An 18,158-nucleotide genomic window follows, 5' to 3' on the forward strand; every position below is an offset into this window, starting at 1 on the left:
ATGTGCAGACAAAGTAGAAAGAATGGGGGAAAAAAGAAATAGGGATAAATAAAGGATAAATATATACAAGTGTTGCAGGTAATATTGTCCTCATGGAAGTGTCTTAATGCTCAGATTAGTCATTATTCTAAATGCTGACATTCATATTGATATTGGCCCTCGGATCAGATACAATCACATTTTTGTGGTCCCCACCTATAGAGTTGCCCATCCCTGCAGTAAGCTATTCATGATCACAAAATAAGTCAAAGTCATAATATTCGTTCAAAATCTGTGTTAACAAGAGAGCCGATGACAGGTTGGATGACTTGGTCTAATGCAGCTTAGAGATGATATCCAAACAAGATGTGATTTATCACATCTAATATTAAACGCAGCCAAACGCTTCACTTTGGCTGTGCCTAATGTAACTGGCATTATAGCACTGACTCGACAACATTTCTCCATCTGGAACAACCTCGCTTCAAAGACGCGCCCCATCACTTACATGCTGATTATGTAACTTCATTAAAAGATGATTTTGCAGCTGCTTTGCTGCGAGCATGAGTTGCTCTGAGTGAGTTAAACTGTTGAAATTTCACTGAGAAGTTACACTTTTCTTTCAGATGTGAAAAATGCTGAGCGCGATTCTTAGGACGTAAATGTGCCATCAAAGTGCTTAGCGAGTGAGTTTTGAGTTCCTTAAGGAGTAAATATTTCAGTGACAATCCATTGGGGTATTATGTGACCTAATCACTACTTTTTGTCTGACTAAAACACTTGTGGTGAACCTGTTTTTTTTTTTTCGTCTTGATTAAAAGACAATGGCCCTCATTTATTAACCTTGGATGAAAATGGGTGCCAATCTGAGTGTGCATGTGGTCGTACCACAGGACCAACGTGTGATTCATGGAACATTCGCATTTGACCAATTCCAGTCAATTCCACTGATCAGGTGTTGATAAATGCAGTGGCTTATTACACATATTACACCCTCAAACATTCCAGGGTTGGAGGCCCCGCCCACTGATGTCAAACAAACACTGGCAAGGAAATAAATGTTTCCGAGATGAAAATCAGCATCCTCACAGCTGAGGTGAAGAAAAACAAAAATGTGCTTTTTGTTAAGGTGAAAACTGGAATTTAAGGAGCTCATTTTAATGGACTCGGGCTGAGGTTTGAATTAAATGTAATGCCTAGTAATGGTTTAAATGAAATGTTACTAATCCACAGCCTAAAAGCTTAAATGCTGCTATTTGATCAAGTCAATTGTTTACATTTTGGTTAAAAAAAAGTGGATGAGTCCGGCTGGTGAGCGCGTAAGTTCTGAAAGTAATAGTAAATGGACTTGATTTATATTTGCACTTTATCCCCACACTGAAGTAGTCTCAGAGTGCTTTATAATATCAGCTCATTCACACTTACATTCACACATTAATAGGACTGAGCTGCCATGCAAGGCGCTGGTCGACCACTGAGAGCAACTTAGGGTTCCGTGTCTTGCTCAAGGACACTTTGACAGGTATAGACCGGGATCAAACCCCCAACCTCTCAATCAGAAGACTACCACCTGAGCTACGGTCGCCCAAAGTCAACTGCTTATCTTTCAATGACAGCTGAGGCTTGTTTCATACTTTTTTAGATTCAGTCCAATTTTGCTGTGCTGCAGCACAAATCCACACACTGACCCCCAATTTCCACTGGATGCGGCTCCGCTGCAGAACGTCACCGCCGGAGCTGATAGGTTTCCACTTTATTCTATGTGTTAATTTCCAGCGGGTCCGCTGCGGTACGTGTTTGCTCCTTCCCAGATGTGGTAGTCTGGTGCCCTCCGCCAGATATACGCAGGGCTTCAATTTCTGGCGGACACTGGAGCACGACGCATCAATCAGCACAGAGCAAATGAAGCTAAACAGGAAATTAAGCACGTACTCCGCAATAAAATATCGGGTTACTTTTCAAAATAAAACACTTCAGATTATATTTCAAGTAACTACATCACCAAAACGTCATAATGTGTAAAAACAAAATCATATTCACTATATTGATTCCTCTCATACTGTAACTACACTGTAAACTGCAGCAACTTTGATTTAGTTCATGTTTTACTGTTGCAGCTTTATCTCTTCTCTGTTGCTGTTGCTAAAAAATGTGGCTTTGACAAATCCAGAGTCCGACCTTCTTGTTCTCCTTCGTTAGGAACACTGACCTGTTTATCTGTTTATTGTTGCATTTATAACACATACATTTAACTGCATTCTCGCGCGATTATATAAATATCGTGAGAACTGCTCTGTCTCGTGACGTCACAGTCGTTCAACCGGAGTGCACCGCGGCGCACTCAAAACGCAATCGGTGTCAATTACCGGTTGACGGACAGCGGTGAAAAACCGGATCGGTGCCGTGACGCAGCGGAGACGTATCCAGTGGAAACCCCGGGTCAGACTTGCGTACACAAGGTCAGACCTGACCTGAGATCCGATCGTACTGTACGATCACGTCAAAATTAATAAATGCCGAAGCTTGCCTGAATTTGGTTGAACGCACATCGTACGTTCAGATCGGTTGATAAATAAAGACCAATGAGCTCCAGAATTTTTTTTTTTTGCTGAATAACCAGCTTAGTACATCAGGCAGAATGTGCAGATAGAGGTATTTTGGCCAAGCACACATGAAAGTGTGAGACTGAGAAGGGGAATAATGTTGGTGGGATGTGTGGAAACGACATCCAAAACAGTAAAAATCATTGAGGTTCGACTAAACCATCTATAAAATCTGTTCAGCGTCAAAGCCTTTGGTTGTGTGGCTTTTATTGTGGCTCCTAATGGCAATCTGGTTAGCAACACTTGGAGCAGCTGTTAGCAAATGAGCTATGATTTACTTGAATGTACTCTATGAAAAAATAAGTATTACAGAGGAAAAGGGATTTGCTTTGAACACCAAAAACAAGTGTTCATGCTGTTCTCAAAGGTGCTCATTGTTGGTTAGCATGTGTTTAATGCTCTGTTTCTTTATCTACAGTCTCCTACGTCAAGAGGAGCGGGCAGCATCAGTGGCGATGTAGTGACGTCACCTTTTACTGCGCTGACTGTGAACTCTGTGACCTGTGGATCCAGGTTACAAACGAGCAGCTCGCATTACTCGGTAGGTGACAATGAACACTTTGTATATATTAATGTACTTTGTCTCCCTACATCATGATTGAATAAGTGAAGTCCAAAGGGTTTTAAAAACAATATTATTATTTATTAATGTTAACATTAAAATTTTGTCGGGAGTGCCATCTAGGTATGCGTTAGTGTCCGAGATCACTTAATGAGTTATTCATTAACACCTTGTTCTTCAGGGCGTTAATTATTGTCAAACTATCTACTCTTCTATAGCAAAACAATATTAATACATGAACCACATACAAATAGTTAAGTTTAAACATTTATTTATCAAACAAGTTACTATTTACACAAACAAGAGCACTACGCTGACTATGCTAAGTATAAATGCTTGAGTACATAAAATAAAGGCAGTGGCTATTCGTACGGTTGCCGTATCAATATACTGACATTCTGTCCGTAAGCAGCGCCCCTCTTTGGCCAGTTTAGGTCACGTGGTAGGTCAGTCATTGGCCAGTTTAGATTGTGTGACTAAGACTAAACCTTACCCTAAACCTAACGTTAACCCTAAAAATTGTTGCGATATTGGGTTATAACCTAACCCTAAACCTAACCCTAACCCTAAACCTAAACCAAACCCTAAACCTAAACCAAACCCTGAACCTAAACCAAACCCTGAACCTAAACCAAACCCTGAACCTAAACCAAATCCTAAACCTAAACCAAACCCTGAACCTAAACCAAATCCTAAACCTAAACCAAACCCTAAACCTAAACCAAACCCTAAACCTAAACCAAACCCGAGTGGTGGTGGCTGATGGTCCCTAGTCGACCTCCTGCTGGGCCCCATATGATCCGCACTCGACACACTCTACTGATCCACTTCCACAAACTTTTCTGATTAATGTGCACAGTTTGGTGGGGTGCAAGACAACATGCGCCGGCCCGTGCCTTGCCTTTGATTCTCTATTCCAAACTGAATGGTCTGTTCAGGGGGTTTCATCGAGTCCCATAAACAATAAACTCTAATCCTAAACCTAAACCAAACCCTAAACCTAACCCTAAAACGCTACGTACTTGTACTTCGGTAAACGTACCAATAGCAATGTGTCTAAATCTTTACTTGAATACCTTCAGTTTGTGAGAAGTTAATGTAACTAATTTAATATATTTAACCCCCTAAAAGCCTCAAATCGGTCAGTTTATGTAATCACCCTGAATGAGCTGTTTTAATGTATATCTGAATGCGTAAATGGACTTACAGTGTATGAACACAGTCTACAAAAGGTTAATAACATACAGTAGTAGATGAGAAATTATGCTGGTGCAACTGTATATGTAAAACAGATGTGGCTATCCGCAATACAGAAATCTAACTGGATGCAGAAAGTCCTTCAAGAATCGGTCATCTTCATTCCCAAATACAATTTAACGTGACATTCACTATGTGCATGGGATTTAAAGCTCTGTTTCAGCTGTTTATAGGTTAGATAAGGACATACTGTACGACACACAGGATAAGGCATCAGATAGTGAGGTGGCCAACACAACAGTTTCAACTCATTCAGCCCAAACTGTACAACACAGCGTCTGTCACATGATTGAAAGGAGATTACAGAAGAAGTAAATTACTAATGGTGTAGTAAATTTAAAAATGAAAGGCAGTGAAAGTATTTTACCTTTGGCTATATCACAGCAGGTATGCTCTGTTCAGTATGAAGCTCTCTCTGAGCATGCCAGGTCTTGCTCTAGATTTCTGCACAGTTTTAACATCAAGTATTCCCATGTATATTAAATTAAGTTGGATTTCCAAATGAATTACAGCAGTCACTGTATGGTGTGTTTAAGATACTATTACTAAAATACTAAATTACTATACTAAATTACATTATTCAATATAATGTGATGGCGTCTAGCAAGCAGCCTACTCTACTACTCATATATGATATAATATAATATGATATACTTTAATTAATGAGAGTATGCTACTAGCAATTTGTTGGCTTTGTTTTATGTAGTTATTGTACTTCAGGGCATGTTTTTTTTTTTTTTTTTTTGTTTCTCTCTACGAACCCCAAAAAAATAATAAGTAAATAAATAAATAAGGTTTTTTTTTTTTTTTTTTTTTGTCTTAACAGAGGGAACAAAATTCCCTGTTTAAATACATACTTTAATCACTTTGCATTTACCATATGTTAGCTTTAGCACATCTTCTGCATTTAATACTTTCAAACCTTCTGTATTAGCAATAGGCCTATTAATTATGGTAGCTAAAGTGCTTAAAATGACAGTGGAGCAGCATGCTAGCGCAATGCTATACTCATACCAATGCAAACATGTTTTTTTGTAAAATACAAATTTGAATAAAATGGTGTCTGTGGATTTACAACAACTAGATTTCATGTAATCCTGGGTAGGCTATGTAAACGGCACCAGTTGGTGGGTGGAATATATTAAACAAGTGAATACTTTCTCCTCAACATGTCAACTATAGGTTTTAACTAGTAGTTAGCAACTTATCAAAGTTTGCTAACCACTAGCCACCAAAGAAACAGATTCAACTCTCGTCTATAAAAACTACTTCATTCCTCTCAGTATCTTGGAAAATAATGAATGGAAAGTCCTAAAGTGTATCATTACAACCTATAGCCAAAGCTAGCATGACATTGCATTTCTCTTACTGATAGATCCTCCTAAACGTTAGCTGCATTCACACCGGATGCGTCACAAAATGTTTGCACGACCAGATTACATACAAAGTCAATGGGATAGATGCAGTAAAAGGCAAATTCTTCTCCTGTTGGGTGGCACGGTTGGATCCGCGGGGCAAGACCGTTGGCCGCGGCATGCGCGCTCCCCATTTTCCATGACGGTCGTCATTCACCTGAGTTGAAAACATTGAACTCCAGCAAATGTTTCGTGTGACGCGCAGACGTGAAAGACAATTAGAGTCCTCGTTGACAATGACGTCAGGTCGTCAACACGGACACCGGTCTTTTCACCCATTTCAGCATGGAGGGGAAATTAATCGTGGCGGTGTGTGGCCACCTGGAGCTCTACGACTCGGCCAGTTTGTTTTACCAGGACTGGATCAGGAAGGATTTGGCGCAGCTCTTGAAGGAAACAGTGAAACTCACTGAATTGGATGTGAATCCAGGAACGCCCGTGTAGTGAAAAATAATCCTACGCGTGAAAGCCTCCTACAGGCACATACGCACTAATAGCGTAGTAAATATTTACAAGGATATGTACAATATTTTGCTACCTTAAATTTTCCAACTATGATAAACCCTAATTCTAACCCTAACCCGAACCCTAATCCTAAAAATGAAAGGAAAGATTCTTACCTTTTTTCAACATGACGGATGCACATGCACAGTTTGCAAGGTGAGCATTCCCATTGCCTACAGTTGGCAACTTTTACGGTCGGGTTATTCTACACTACACCGGCCTCAAGCGTTTTGATGGTGGACCATAGTTGATAGTGAAAAGACAGGGAGTCTGGTTGGCGGCACTTTTCTATTCTCTTACGACACGCATATGAAGCAAATATGGGGAAAACAATTTTTGATCCTGCGGAAGCTTTCGCGCAGATCATGCGTCTAAAAAAATTTGTGACACGTCCGGTGTGAACTGTGGTGACACGAAGTGATGTAGCTGGTTTGTATGTAAAACACGAGCAAAAAATGTTGCACATTCGTCACCTTCATGTAAGCATAAACATAGCTTGTAAAATTAAACGGTTGACGTGACTAATCTGTCGAATGCTTATTGTGAATTCTGTGGTAAACAATCACCATCAAATCTGTTATGTCTTCAAATGGTGGAATAAATAATAGATGACCCTACAAATGTAATTACAAAGTGTGTTCTATAATTGAGTGCACCTATCTGAGATTAATGAGACTGCCGAACCTTTACATGTTTGGTTAGGACACACATTTTTCCAATGAAAATAAAGGTCTGAGATGAATACATTTGAAGCAGTTTGTCATGATTTTTTTTTTCTTCCATCATTGTACTCCTTTACTTCATTCATTGATAATCCATTTAGTGAATCTAATGAAACTTGTGTGTTATTGCCAAACAATTTCGTGAAGTTTTTCTTTTCTTTTCTCTGTGCTTATTCAAAAGTTAATCCCAAAGCATTTGTTCTCAATTTTAGGAGCTGCGGTATTTCAGTTAGCTGTGCTTGAGGGAGGTTTCCAAAGCCACAATGAACAAGCTGTTTAGTATTCTCCATCGCAGTTCTGTGTAGGTTTATCATGGAATGATGCAGTACCACTGAATTGCTTCACATTCCGCCTTTAGTCAGTAGACAGGCAATTTGTTTTTTTTAAGACCCGATGTTTTGAGAACCAGTCACGTAGACTGAACATTTTGAGAAAGGGTCTGTGGTTATTGAAGACTTCATCAAGCTGTTGTTGCTTACCATTACACTAGGCATTTTTAATGATGATTCAATCTTCTCTCTTCTCTCAATTTGCAGCCAACCGTCCAAAGAGCCTTCTAGTCTACATCAATCCATACGGTGGCAAGCGGCAAGGGAAATATATTTACGAGCAGAAGGTGGCTCCAGTCTTTCGCCGCGCTGGAATCTCGACTGACGTAATTGGTGGGTCTCAATCAGTGGCATTCCATGACATTTAAATAAAAAATGAGTCGTCCTGGCCACCGTATTAGATCTCTGCAGCCGAGTGAGGTCTCAAGCTGGGACCGAGGACGCCTCCAAGGATATGATTTGAGTTATTGTGTCATTAATCATGCCAACAACTTAATGGAAGCTGTGATAGTTGATAAGCTTAGATATCCAAACGCATCTATTATTCAATGCTACAGCGACACAGAGTCTGTGCTAGTGACAGCTTTCACTTCAGGCTTCCTTCCTACAGTCACTGGGATTTCCAAGATTGTGTTTGTGTTGGGGATACATGCCTGGCAAACAGATTTTCTATTGGAATATTGTTTTTCTTTTGGTGTTTGTGGGCTCAGGGCTCATTTTGCTAACATACAATAGCTGAATTAGGTTGGTCTGTGCCTTTGCTTATTATTCTGAGTACTAAAGGAGCCAACAGGATGTGTAAGCATGACAAAGTAAAGTGTCTTTCCCTTGGCTTGTTGCCACTAATAGCACCTTGTAAAACCTGTTGTGTAACACAGAGTCAAGATACATTGTTTAGGCATTCTCTATATCAGAGGTCACCAACACGGTGCCCGTGGGGCACCAGGTAACCCGTATGGAGCACTCAGGCTGGTTTTTTTTTTTTTTTCATTTTTCTGTGAGCATTAAAAAACCGTGCACATTATTATTAGGATTTTTATTCTACAACACAAGGAACAAAATAGAGAAGGTCAAGTCAAGGACTTTGGAAAACTCAAGAAATGGGAAAGATTTATATATACAAAGTAAATAAAGAAAGATCCCACAGGGATATTTAAAATATAATCATAAGTAATACAAACCAGTCAATAGACCCAATAGGACATCCAACAATAAAGTAGTTAACATATCTGATCCACTTGGTCCACAACTTAACAAATTCTTTTTTCTGAAGGCAAAGAGAGAATGTAATAAATTCCATATAATACATGTCATTTCCTATATCTATCCAATCATGAAATGTGGGTGGGTCAGGGAGCAATCCGCGTCTTGTGATTGCCTTTTTACAAGCAGTTATCAAAATAACAAATAAGTATTGATCAGCTCACCAGAGTGTGGGAAACTGCATGGGTAGATTAGTTATAAATATACTTCTTAACACTTTGTGAAGCTCAGCCCAGAAGGAATGAACCACTGGACATTGCCAAACAATATGCCAATGATAGGCACCCTGGTGTTCACATTGTCTCCAGCATGTAGCTTCCCCTCCATTAAAATGTGCCTTTAGTTTTGGTGTGATGAAAAAAACAAACCATATGCTTCCATCCAAACTCCCGCCACAAAAGGGAGCTGGTGTATCTCTGCTGGGATTGCAAATGTCCAGCCAATCCCATTTTTTCTTAACATATTCTGTACTGTGGGACTTTCTAAACACCCCCTACTCGATTTACCTTGATGAGCATCAGTAAAAATGACAAATATGGGGTCACTAAGGTCTGTTTCCTTTCTGATGTTATGTTTGAATCGGTTATGTACCTGGCAGAATCTATAAAATTCACTTCTCTCAAGGCCATAGTCTTCCCTCACCTTGTCAAAGTTTTGAAATAGTCCTTTTTCAGGCCTATTCTAAGAAGAGCAGCGTTCACCAATGAGCTCAGTCTAAAATCTGATTAACTCTCAAAGATAAATTCAGATGACAGATATAGTCAGTGCTTTAGTAGAGGTAAATACTGCTGCACTTCATATAGCCTGTGTGAAATGAATCATCTTTAATTGCTTATTTTCACTGAAACATTGCAACAAATGTGTTCAAGTATCACATAAAGGATTTTGATAAAGAATGCTGAAGATTTGGTGTTTAAATTGTGATGTGCAAAAAACAAAATAGAGTTTTATAAAAAAAATTTAAAAAAATTACATGATTGTTAAATTGCAAAAACATGTTTCTATTAGTTAAAAGTAGTTTGTGACTAGTAAAACAGGGACATGATTATGATTTCCTATGAAATGTTTCAGAAGTGGTCATTTGAAAATGAAACAACTGCATGAATGAAGAAAAATAAATAAGTATTTCTTGCTTTTTTTAGTTAAAGCTAGTCATCCTTCATTATGTTGCACTCTAATTAAAGTGTGTATTAAACAGGTAGCCCTTCAGATCAGACGTAGCACAAGGTTTCAGGAAGGTTGGTGACTAATGCTCTATACAAACCTGTTCTAATGCATGCTGTTTAATTTGTTGCCATAGTTACAGAGAGGGCCAATCATGCCAGAGACCACTTGAAAACCGAAGCCAATCTAGACAAATATGATGGGTAAGTACTCAAGGAAGGTAACGTCTGCTTTCATTTTCCAAGCTTTAGTTCTTCACTAATATCTGTAGAGGATTAAGGTCTGTTGCTTTTGTAATGTATGTATTTAAAGACTGTACTTTTCTCAAATGTACAACAAGGGTTCATCATATGAAGTATTTGAATGGTTCTCTGCAGTTTTAAAGAAAGCCTCTAAGATGAAACACATGGGTTGGGATTGATGTTTCTGATCACAGCTTTATACAACATGTAACGATGTAGCTGCTTGGGCTTAAAGGTTTGAATCACTGGAAACGTACATGTTCGGACAAAAGCCTGAGTTCTTGATGATCACTCAAATGACTAGTGATTACTTGTTTCATCTCTGAACTCTGAGAACGTCAGAGAAAAAGCTTAGAGGCCACTCTTTGATAACTGGCAATACTGACAATAACAATGACCAATGGGAGTCCTGTTTCCACATCTTGAAAGACAAGCATTAAATACTAGGAAAAACACAAGTTTAAACACAAGTTTAAACCCTGCTATTTCACAATCAGACATTTAAGTTTTGAGTGAATTCGGATTTATTTCTGTTTTTATTTTGTTTTCTGTTTGGTTTTTAATTGTCAATGTTGTGTATTGTGTTTTGATCCATTTTTTTAATTTATAAATCATCTTGTGGTGGTTCAACTAACATAATTAGAAATATTAGCATGAAGCTAACATATTTAGCAATATTCTAAACATTTTAGCTTGCCAAAAGTTTATTGTGCAGTACCGATATTTTTTTTTTTTTTTGCATTCCAAAAGAAAAAAAAACATGAATTTTATTAAAGCTGCTATCTGGAGTTTCTGATAAACATCTCAATGTCCCGCCCTAAACACCCTCACTTCCTCCCACTGCCTCTCCCAATCTACCAGAAGCCACGCCTCTACTTTTCTGCACGCGCATCACGGAACATAACAAGGTTGCATCGGGTCACATTGATATAGGTCTATGGGTCAGGTAAGAGCTAAAATCATATTTACCTGTTTGCTGTTGTGACGCGCGGCCCTGTTTCCATACACAGTTCCACATTCACTTTGATTGACAGTCTCAAAAACAGGAAGTGGAAGCCTATTGGCTGGGCACAGTCTGCGATCGTTTCCATTTGTATATGGGTCTACAGGACGAAAGAGGGACTTATATACATTAATGTATATGAATGACTACCAGCAGTAGACCATAGTATGACTGGTTAGGGATTTATTCACATTTCAAAAGAATCATACATAAACATAGATTTCTCAGAAATTCTGGATATTAGCTTTAATAAAAAATAAATAAAATAAAAACAAAGCCGCATCTATCAGTATTACCATGCTGTGCTTTTCATATTGAATCATAAAGCGGTAGTAAGCAGTAAAGTAGTATGTAACAGTGCATGTTTTTCATTTTCCTATTCTTTTTTTTTCTTATAAGGAACTCCATTTGTCTGTCTCACACAATATTTGCTCAATAAATCTAAATCTACAAATAATTTACAAAAGCCCAGGTTATGCTTTCATGTGAATTTGTTCACTATATCGTGTAAAGGCAGATAAATGCAGCTGATAGTCAAACAAAGAGGACCTTTATCTCCATTTCATGCCTAGTACCCTGTCATTTCCACCTTCCATTCATCACATATTCAGTCCACCAGTGTAGGTCTATTATGTTTATACTCTGCACTTCAAATTATTTATAAATCCAATGTGTGAGGTTTGGATTTGGACTGAAGAAGCTCTACTGCCTGCTGGCACAGTGTGATATTTGTATTCACTGAAGGGTTTTCACAGTAGGACCTGCTGCCCAGTTACATTGTTGTCAAGGTTTTAAGGATTTGTATACGTTTTCTCCCCGTTATGTTCATCTTCACTCATTAGTGGCTGACTGCAGGCTACTTGTTTCACTGCAATAGAAAACTTATCAACGACTTGTTTGATTTCTTTGTCATTTCAGAGTAGTGTGTGTGGGTGGAGACGGGATGTTCAGTGAAATTCTCCACGGTTTGGTAAGCAGGACACAAAGCGACCACAAGGTGGACCAGGACCAGCCAGATGCTGAACTAGTGCCTTGCTCCCTTCGCATAGGAATCATACCTGCAGGTGGGTTATTGTCCAAAACAAATACAAATAATAAATAATGGGATAAAACTTCAGGGTTTGGAAACATAACATTTCATTGAGGATTTATAGTTGAAAATATTCTGGGAGTGTAAAATGTGGATTGATGATAATGGAGAGAGTTGAAGACGCAAACAAGATTAGATCGGACATTAATTTATAATCATTTAAGTAAATTATGGGCTTTTTGCATTTATAAATATTTGCTGTGTTTAGAATAGTGTTTTTTTTATTATATTACTAGCTATCAAGTGTTAGCATGCTTTAGAGCAGAGATGGACCACTTTTATCATAGCGGGGGCCACAAAGATGTGATTGTCTGATCCAAGGGCCACATTATCAACATTCATTCAGGAGTTTAGTCAGATTTTCTTGTAGTTTTCTATATTTTTTTGTGTATTTTCTTTTTTGTTGTGTGTGCTATGAGCACTCTGGAGTAGTTTTGTAGTTTTTCTGTTACATTTGTGTTTGTTTTGTGTGTATTTTGGGCTAGTTTTGTCCATTTTTGTTGCACCTTTGTGTATTTTTCTGTAATATTGTATACTTTTGGAGTCATTTTATGTATGCTTTTGTTTTGTGTATTTTTCTGGAAGTAAGTGCTTAAACTTAAGGGTCACACTCACTCAACAAAAGCCCACTGTTATGCTTTCATTGTTAGACTTCAGGGTCGGGAGAATGTTTATTTTCTAAAAGGAAATGAAAAAGATAATTCCTGAGTTTTACTTTACTATACATATGAACTTTTATTTTGAAACCTCGGATTGATGCGCATCTGCTGACCTGCAGAGAAGATTCGCTACGGCAGAAAAAGCATCAAACACAAATAAAGGCCCTCACAGGGTCAGTTTCTGTTATGCAAATGGCATCACAGTGGGTGACATTTGGAAATTATTGTTATTTTCAATACAGATGGAAAGAAGTGCAGTGCATAAAGACCAGTAGGAAGCAATCTTGTGCACAGCTTGCTAGTAATGGTAAAAAGAGATAAAAATCAGCCGGGGTACACATTAAAATATTTTCTGGACCAGTTCCATCCATGATGGCATAATATTCAATGTTCAATGAAAAATGTGGCATGGGAAACATGATTTGGAAATGACAGTAAATTGATGATGTGATGGGGAATGTTTCCGCCTTCCCCAAAGGGAAGCTTTACTCTCTGTGAGAGGTTTGCATGTAATCACACACTATTAGGTAATAATTATTGGTAACAATATTATTAAACAAGGATTAAATGAAAGGGAAATAAAACGACGCCTTTACAGAATCGCAAATTAAAAAACACATATAAGACAACAATGATTCCGTAGGCCTGGTCCAGTCGTGACTTACAGGTTGATACAAACTAGGGTTGCAAAAGGGCGGGAAAACTCTGGTAAATTTCCAACTTAAGATCGGGAATATCGGAAATATATGAATATATGAACTTTTCATGGGAATTATTTATTGGAATTAACTGGAAATCAGGAGTAGTTTTAAAGAACTTTATCTTTTCTAACATTAACATTGGCATCCATGCAAGATAATATAATTTTAAAAAAACCTGGAATTTTCATCGTGGGAAAGTTTCTATTAGAATTTATTGGAAAAAAATGGAGAATTTACAAAATTTAAGTTTGGCTCTTAACAGGGGTGTTAAATATAGTTGGGATAATATATTTCAGTATCATCTAAAACAAAGGTTCTCAACTGGTCTCACCCTGGGACCCACATTTTGCCACGGACACCCTTTCTTGTTTTTCAAAAATAGCTGTTGAAAACACACACATATCTAATCTGTTTTTTAAACATAAATCTATATATTTTCCTGTGCAACATGCATTTCACAGCACGCCTGTGTCCAAGTCCAACATGAGAGACATTAAGCATTTATTTATTTTTGACCAGCTTTTGGGTCCCGACCCACCAGTTGAGAACCGCTGATCTAAAATGATCAGCTTCAGTTATTTAAAAATACTGCCAATTTCCGGTTAATTCTGACAAATAACTCCCATGAACAGTGTTTTGTATATTCCCAAAATGTGAGAACTTACAATGTTTGCGCCTTTTTAACCTGAATACAGACTCATAGAAACTTTAAAGGACAAGGATGAACCATCTTAGGGCTCAGTCATGGCTGTAAAATAACCATAAACGTTTGATACAGAGAACAAAGGCTGCAATCATTGGTATTTAAAGAAAAAAGTGCATTTTAAACCTACAGAAAGTCACTATAAACTAAATTTGACGTCCTAATAAAATTAAAGTTTTCCGTACCGAACTCCCTGCAAGCCCACGCATGATAAAACAATAGTGGAAGATCAATAGTGACCAAATATTTCAAACCCAATACAAGGACTGTGGTTGGTTTCTCAGGCTTTAATATGTAAAAAAATTACATTTTGTCTCCTCAAGCCTTATTTTACGAGAGCAATATTTCTCAAGCTATAAACTGGCAGATTGTATAATTCATACAAGTGCAATTACTCTGCACAAGGACAACTGCCAAACCGCAGCCAGCTAAGTGAGTATTTTCACCTCCAAATGGACGTGTACTGTAATCTGCCAGAATGGAGTACACTCCTACAAGCTGTGCCATCACTGTATAACTATTGCACAGCTGTCAATTTATCTGTGTTGTTCATGCAAGAGGTGGATGTTTAGGGGTGGTAGAAGCGAGACAGACACATGGAGATAATGAGTATTATTAAAGCAGGAAAAACATCTTCAGATGATGCACTTTAAAAAAAAAAAAAAAACAACCTGTTTTGTGACCATTTAAAAAGTTTTTTTCCTGAACGTGGGAGCAAGCTGTTGTGAAAGAGGAATTTACGGGAATAAATTCGACATCCGAGCACTGAACATCACTTCATCCGCTTGCTTCGCTCATAACTATTCAAAGTCACTTGGCCTTTTTTTTTTTTTTTGTTTTATTTGAGAAGCTTCAGCGGAGTCAAATGGCACATGTCACCATTTATACGCTTAGTAAAATAGCAGGCAGTGCAAGGCTGTCAGGAGCAATTGCAAATTGTTCGGATGTGATGATAAAGCTCCGAAGAGACGAAGCAGAGGCCAGATAAGTGATATTCATAGAAAGTCAGAAAAAGTGGGAGCGGGAGCTCATCTTCTTACTCATCTGTGCGTCTGACACCGCATGACAAGCCTGATCTCCTCTGTCACGCTTCTCTGAGTCGGCTGAAAACATCATGAGTTAGATTTCACTCTCTTTCTCTCTCTCTCTCTCACTCACTCGCTCCATCTTTAATCAGTGGCAGGAGGTCCACATTACCGATTGAAGATGATCAAAGAATGGTAGATAGGTCTGAAATTGCTCTGTGTGCTGCAGAAAGAGAGATGGAGCCTTTTTATCGCTCAAGTTGAAAGATTCAGTATCATACTCAACATTCCTCACAAGTTGGAGGTCGGCCATTCATCCTTCGTTTGTTGGCTGAGGGGATTTGACGATAACAGTGAACTGGGAGATATCTGATGATTTAAGTTCATAATGGAAACGTTTCCAGTTTTCTACCTCATAAGATCATTCCAAAGCTTTCTGCTTTCACATGGTTTCCTCTTTACGGGCCATTTAAATTGCATGGCTATACGGGTATACAGTTGGTAAAATATCCAATTATCTGTATTTTATGACTAACACATTAACATGCTCTACTTCAGTGGTTCTCAAACTTTTTTGGCTCATGTACCCCCTTTCTCTTATTTCTGAATCCAAGTAAGCTACCTCATTTGTCCGACGACAATATTTTGCTTAGAAAACTATATAAAAACACCTATAGAGCATAATGATGGAACAAACAAGTGATAACACACTTGAAAATAATCACATTTTGTGAATAAGGTGAAAGAAACAGTATTTAGTGCAGTGGTTCCCAGCCTTTTTTGGATCGTGACCCCATTTTGGTATTAAAAATTTCTGCCGACTCCAAATGTTTTTTTTTCTAGAATTAGTTTTTGATCATGTTTGAACTCAGATATAATAATTTTACTGCGTTTTACTTGAATTACATTCACAAAGTGAAAGTAGAGAAATACAGTTGTTTAAGATTGTGTGTTGTTTTATTGGAAAAAAAATAAACATATTTAGCAGAAATTTCAGGCAACCCCACATGGGGTCCTGATTCCAACACTGATTTAGTGACTCCTGAATAGATATATTTCTATAGTTTTTAGCATTTCCGGTCATTTCACGCCCGGGATGGGACCAAGACTGACACTTTATTTGTTAATTTTCCATTCTCTCTCTCTCAAGTACGCCTAGGGGTACATGTACCCCTGTTTGAGAAACACTGCTCTACTTAACATTTGTCAAACTCAAGGCCTGGGGGCCAAATCCGGTCATTTTAAACATCTAATCTGGCCTGCAGGGTAAAGTTATGATATCTCAGTAGGGTTGGCAAATTTCCACGGGAACTTAAGCACGTGGATTTTAGCAGTTTTCAAAATTACAAGCTTTTCATGGGAATTATTTGTTGTAAATTAACCAGAAATTAGGAGCAATTTTAAATCACTGTATCATATCCAAACATAAATATTGGCATTCATGTTTTTAGAAGTAGAACTTTATAATTATTCATGTGGAGTTTTATTGAATGTGTCATAAGTTCAATGAAACCACAATATTTGCAGAGGTTGGAAGTTTATCAATGCTTGGATAACGTGGAAGTCATTTTTACTCTTGAATTGTTGGAAAAAAACCTAGTTTTTCTCAAATCATGCTCAATCCTCAAGTTATTTAACAGAATTTCCCCAATTTTGAAAAATATTGTCACTACCTTTCACCTATTGCTTGGATATTGTCGGTGCCTTATACACTACATACTTTTATATCATTTATACATGGAAATGCAAAGTCACACTAATGTTGAAATTGTTTGATTCCCAACCTCTGCGGCCAAATTCAGGTCAAACTTATCTGTATTTGGCCCCCAAAATAAAATGAGTTTGACATACCTGCTCTACTTCTATAGATACTTCTGGATGGTTCAGGAATTAGAATCCAATAACTAGTACAGTAGGCACTGAAGGTGATGCCTTTGATGTATTTCAGAGATGGGCGTCTTTTATCACAGCGGGGCCACATTATTAACATTTATGTCAGCATTTAGAATAATGACCAATCTGAGCAGATTTTTTCAAATTTTTTTGTTGCTTTGTGTGTTTTTGAAGTGATATTGTGTATTTGCTTTGTTGCTTTGTGTGTTATGAGTACTATTAAGTCATCTTGTTATTGCTTTGTATGTTTTTCTGTTACATTTGTAGGTGCTTTGTGTGTTTTTGGGCTAGTTTTTCCATTTTTACTGTCCCTTTGTGTATTTTTTTGTAATATTGTATATTTTTGAAGTCATTTTTATGTATTTTTGCTTTTGTTTTGCGTATGTTTCTGTCATCTTTAGAGGTCAGGAACTAGCAGGATCACATTAACTAAAAAACAGTCAATTCAAGACGATCTAAAACCAAACAGAAAATGTAACCCCACACAAAGATCTAACTTGTAATATGACCAGTTTCTAGCCCATTTATGTTACATTACTTCTGACTTGTGTCAAAGACTATGCAGTTGCACCTCCAGGAATAGGGCGAATACCAAACAATACACCAAAAATAAATCATAGTTTATTGTCAATACTACAGATTTGCTCAAATTGCTAATCAACGACCTGTGCTCCTTCCCCACCAGGATCCACAGATTGTATCTGCTTTGCCACCACAGGAACAATTGACCCAGTGACTTCTGCTTTACACATTGTAGTCGGTGAGTAAGAATCATGTCAATTTCTATTTAGCTTTCAGTGCAAATGCTTTTAAAACAAGGACCTTGCTGGATATTTGTCCACAGGTGATTCCCAGCCCATGGACGTTTGCTCAGTTCACCACAACAATGGCTTTCTTAGATACTGCGTCTCAATGCTGGGCTATGGTTTCTATGGAGATATGCTGACAGACAGTGAGACGAAGAGATGGCTCGGTCCTGCCAGATATGACCTGTCAGGTTTGTGTTCTGACCTGGCGCTTTAAGTTTTCAGGTTATTTCTTATG

The 18,158-nt window shown here is 38.0% G+C and overlaps 1 protein-coding gene across 1 annotated transcript in view; it reads left to right on the plus strand.

Moving 5' to 3' along the window:
• cerk (ceramide kinase) overlaps positions 1-18,158 on the plus strand; it is a 68,872-nt gene that overhangs the window by 22,122 nt on the left and 28,592 nt on the right. Inside the window, exons 3-8 of the mRNA XM_028449668.1 lie at positions 3,001-3,123; positions 7,579-7,704; positions 9,935-10,001; positions 11,962-12,107; positions 17,800-17,874; positions 17,959-18,111. Of these exons, the coding sequence (XP_028305469.1) occupies positions 3,001-3,123; positions 7,579-7,704; positions 9,935-10,001; positions 11,962-12,107; positions 17,800-17,874; positions 17,959-18,111 (690 nt within the window). The remainder of the gene's footprint in view (positions 1-3,000; positions 3,124-7,578; positions 7,705-9,934; positions 10,002-11,961; positions 12,108-17,799; positions 17,875-17,958; positions 18,112-18,158) is intronic.

This window comes from Gouania willdenowi, chromosome 6 (genome assembly GCF_900634775.1).
Source record: "Gouania willdenowi chromosome 6, fGouWil2.1, whole genome shotgun sequence".
NCBI classification, from domain to species: domain Eukaryota; kingdom Metazoa; phylum Chordata; class Actinopteri; order Blenniiformes; family Gobiesocidae; genus Gouania; species Gouania willdenowi.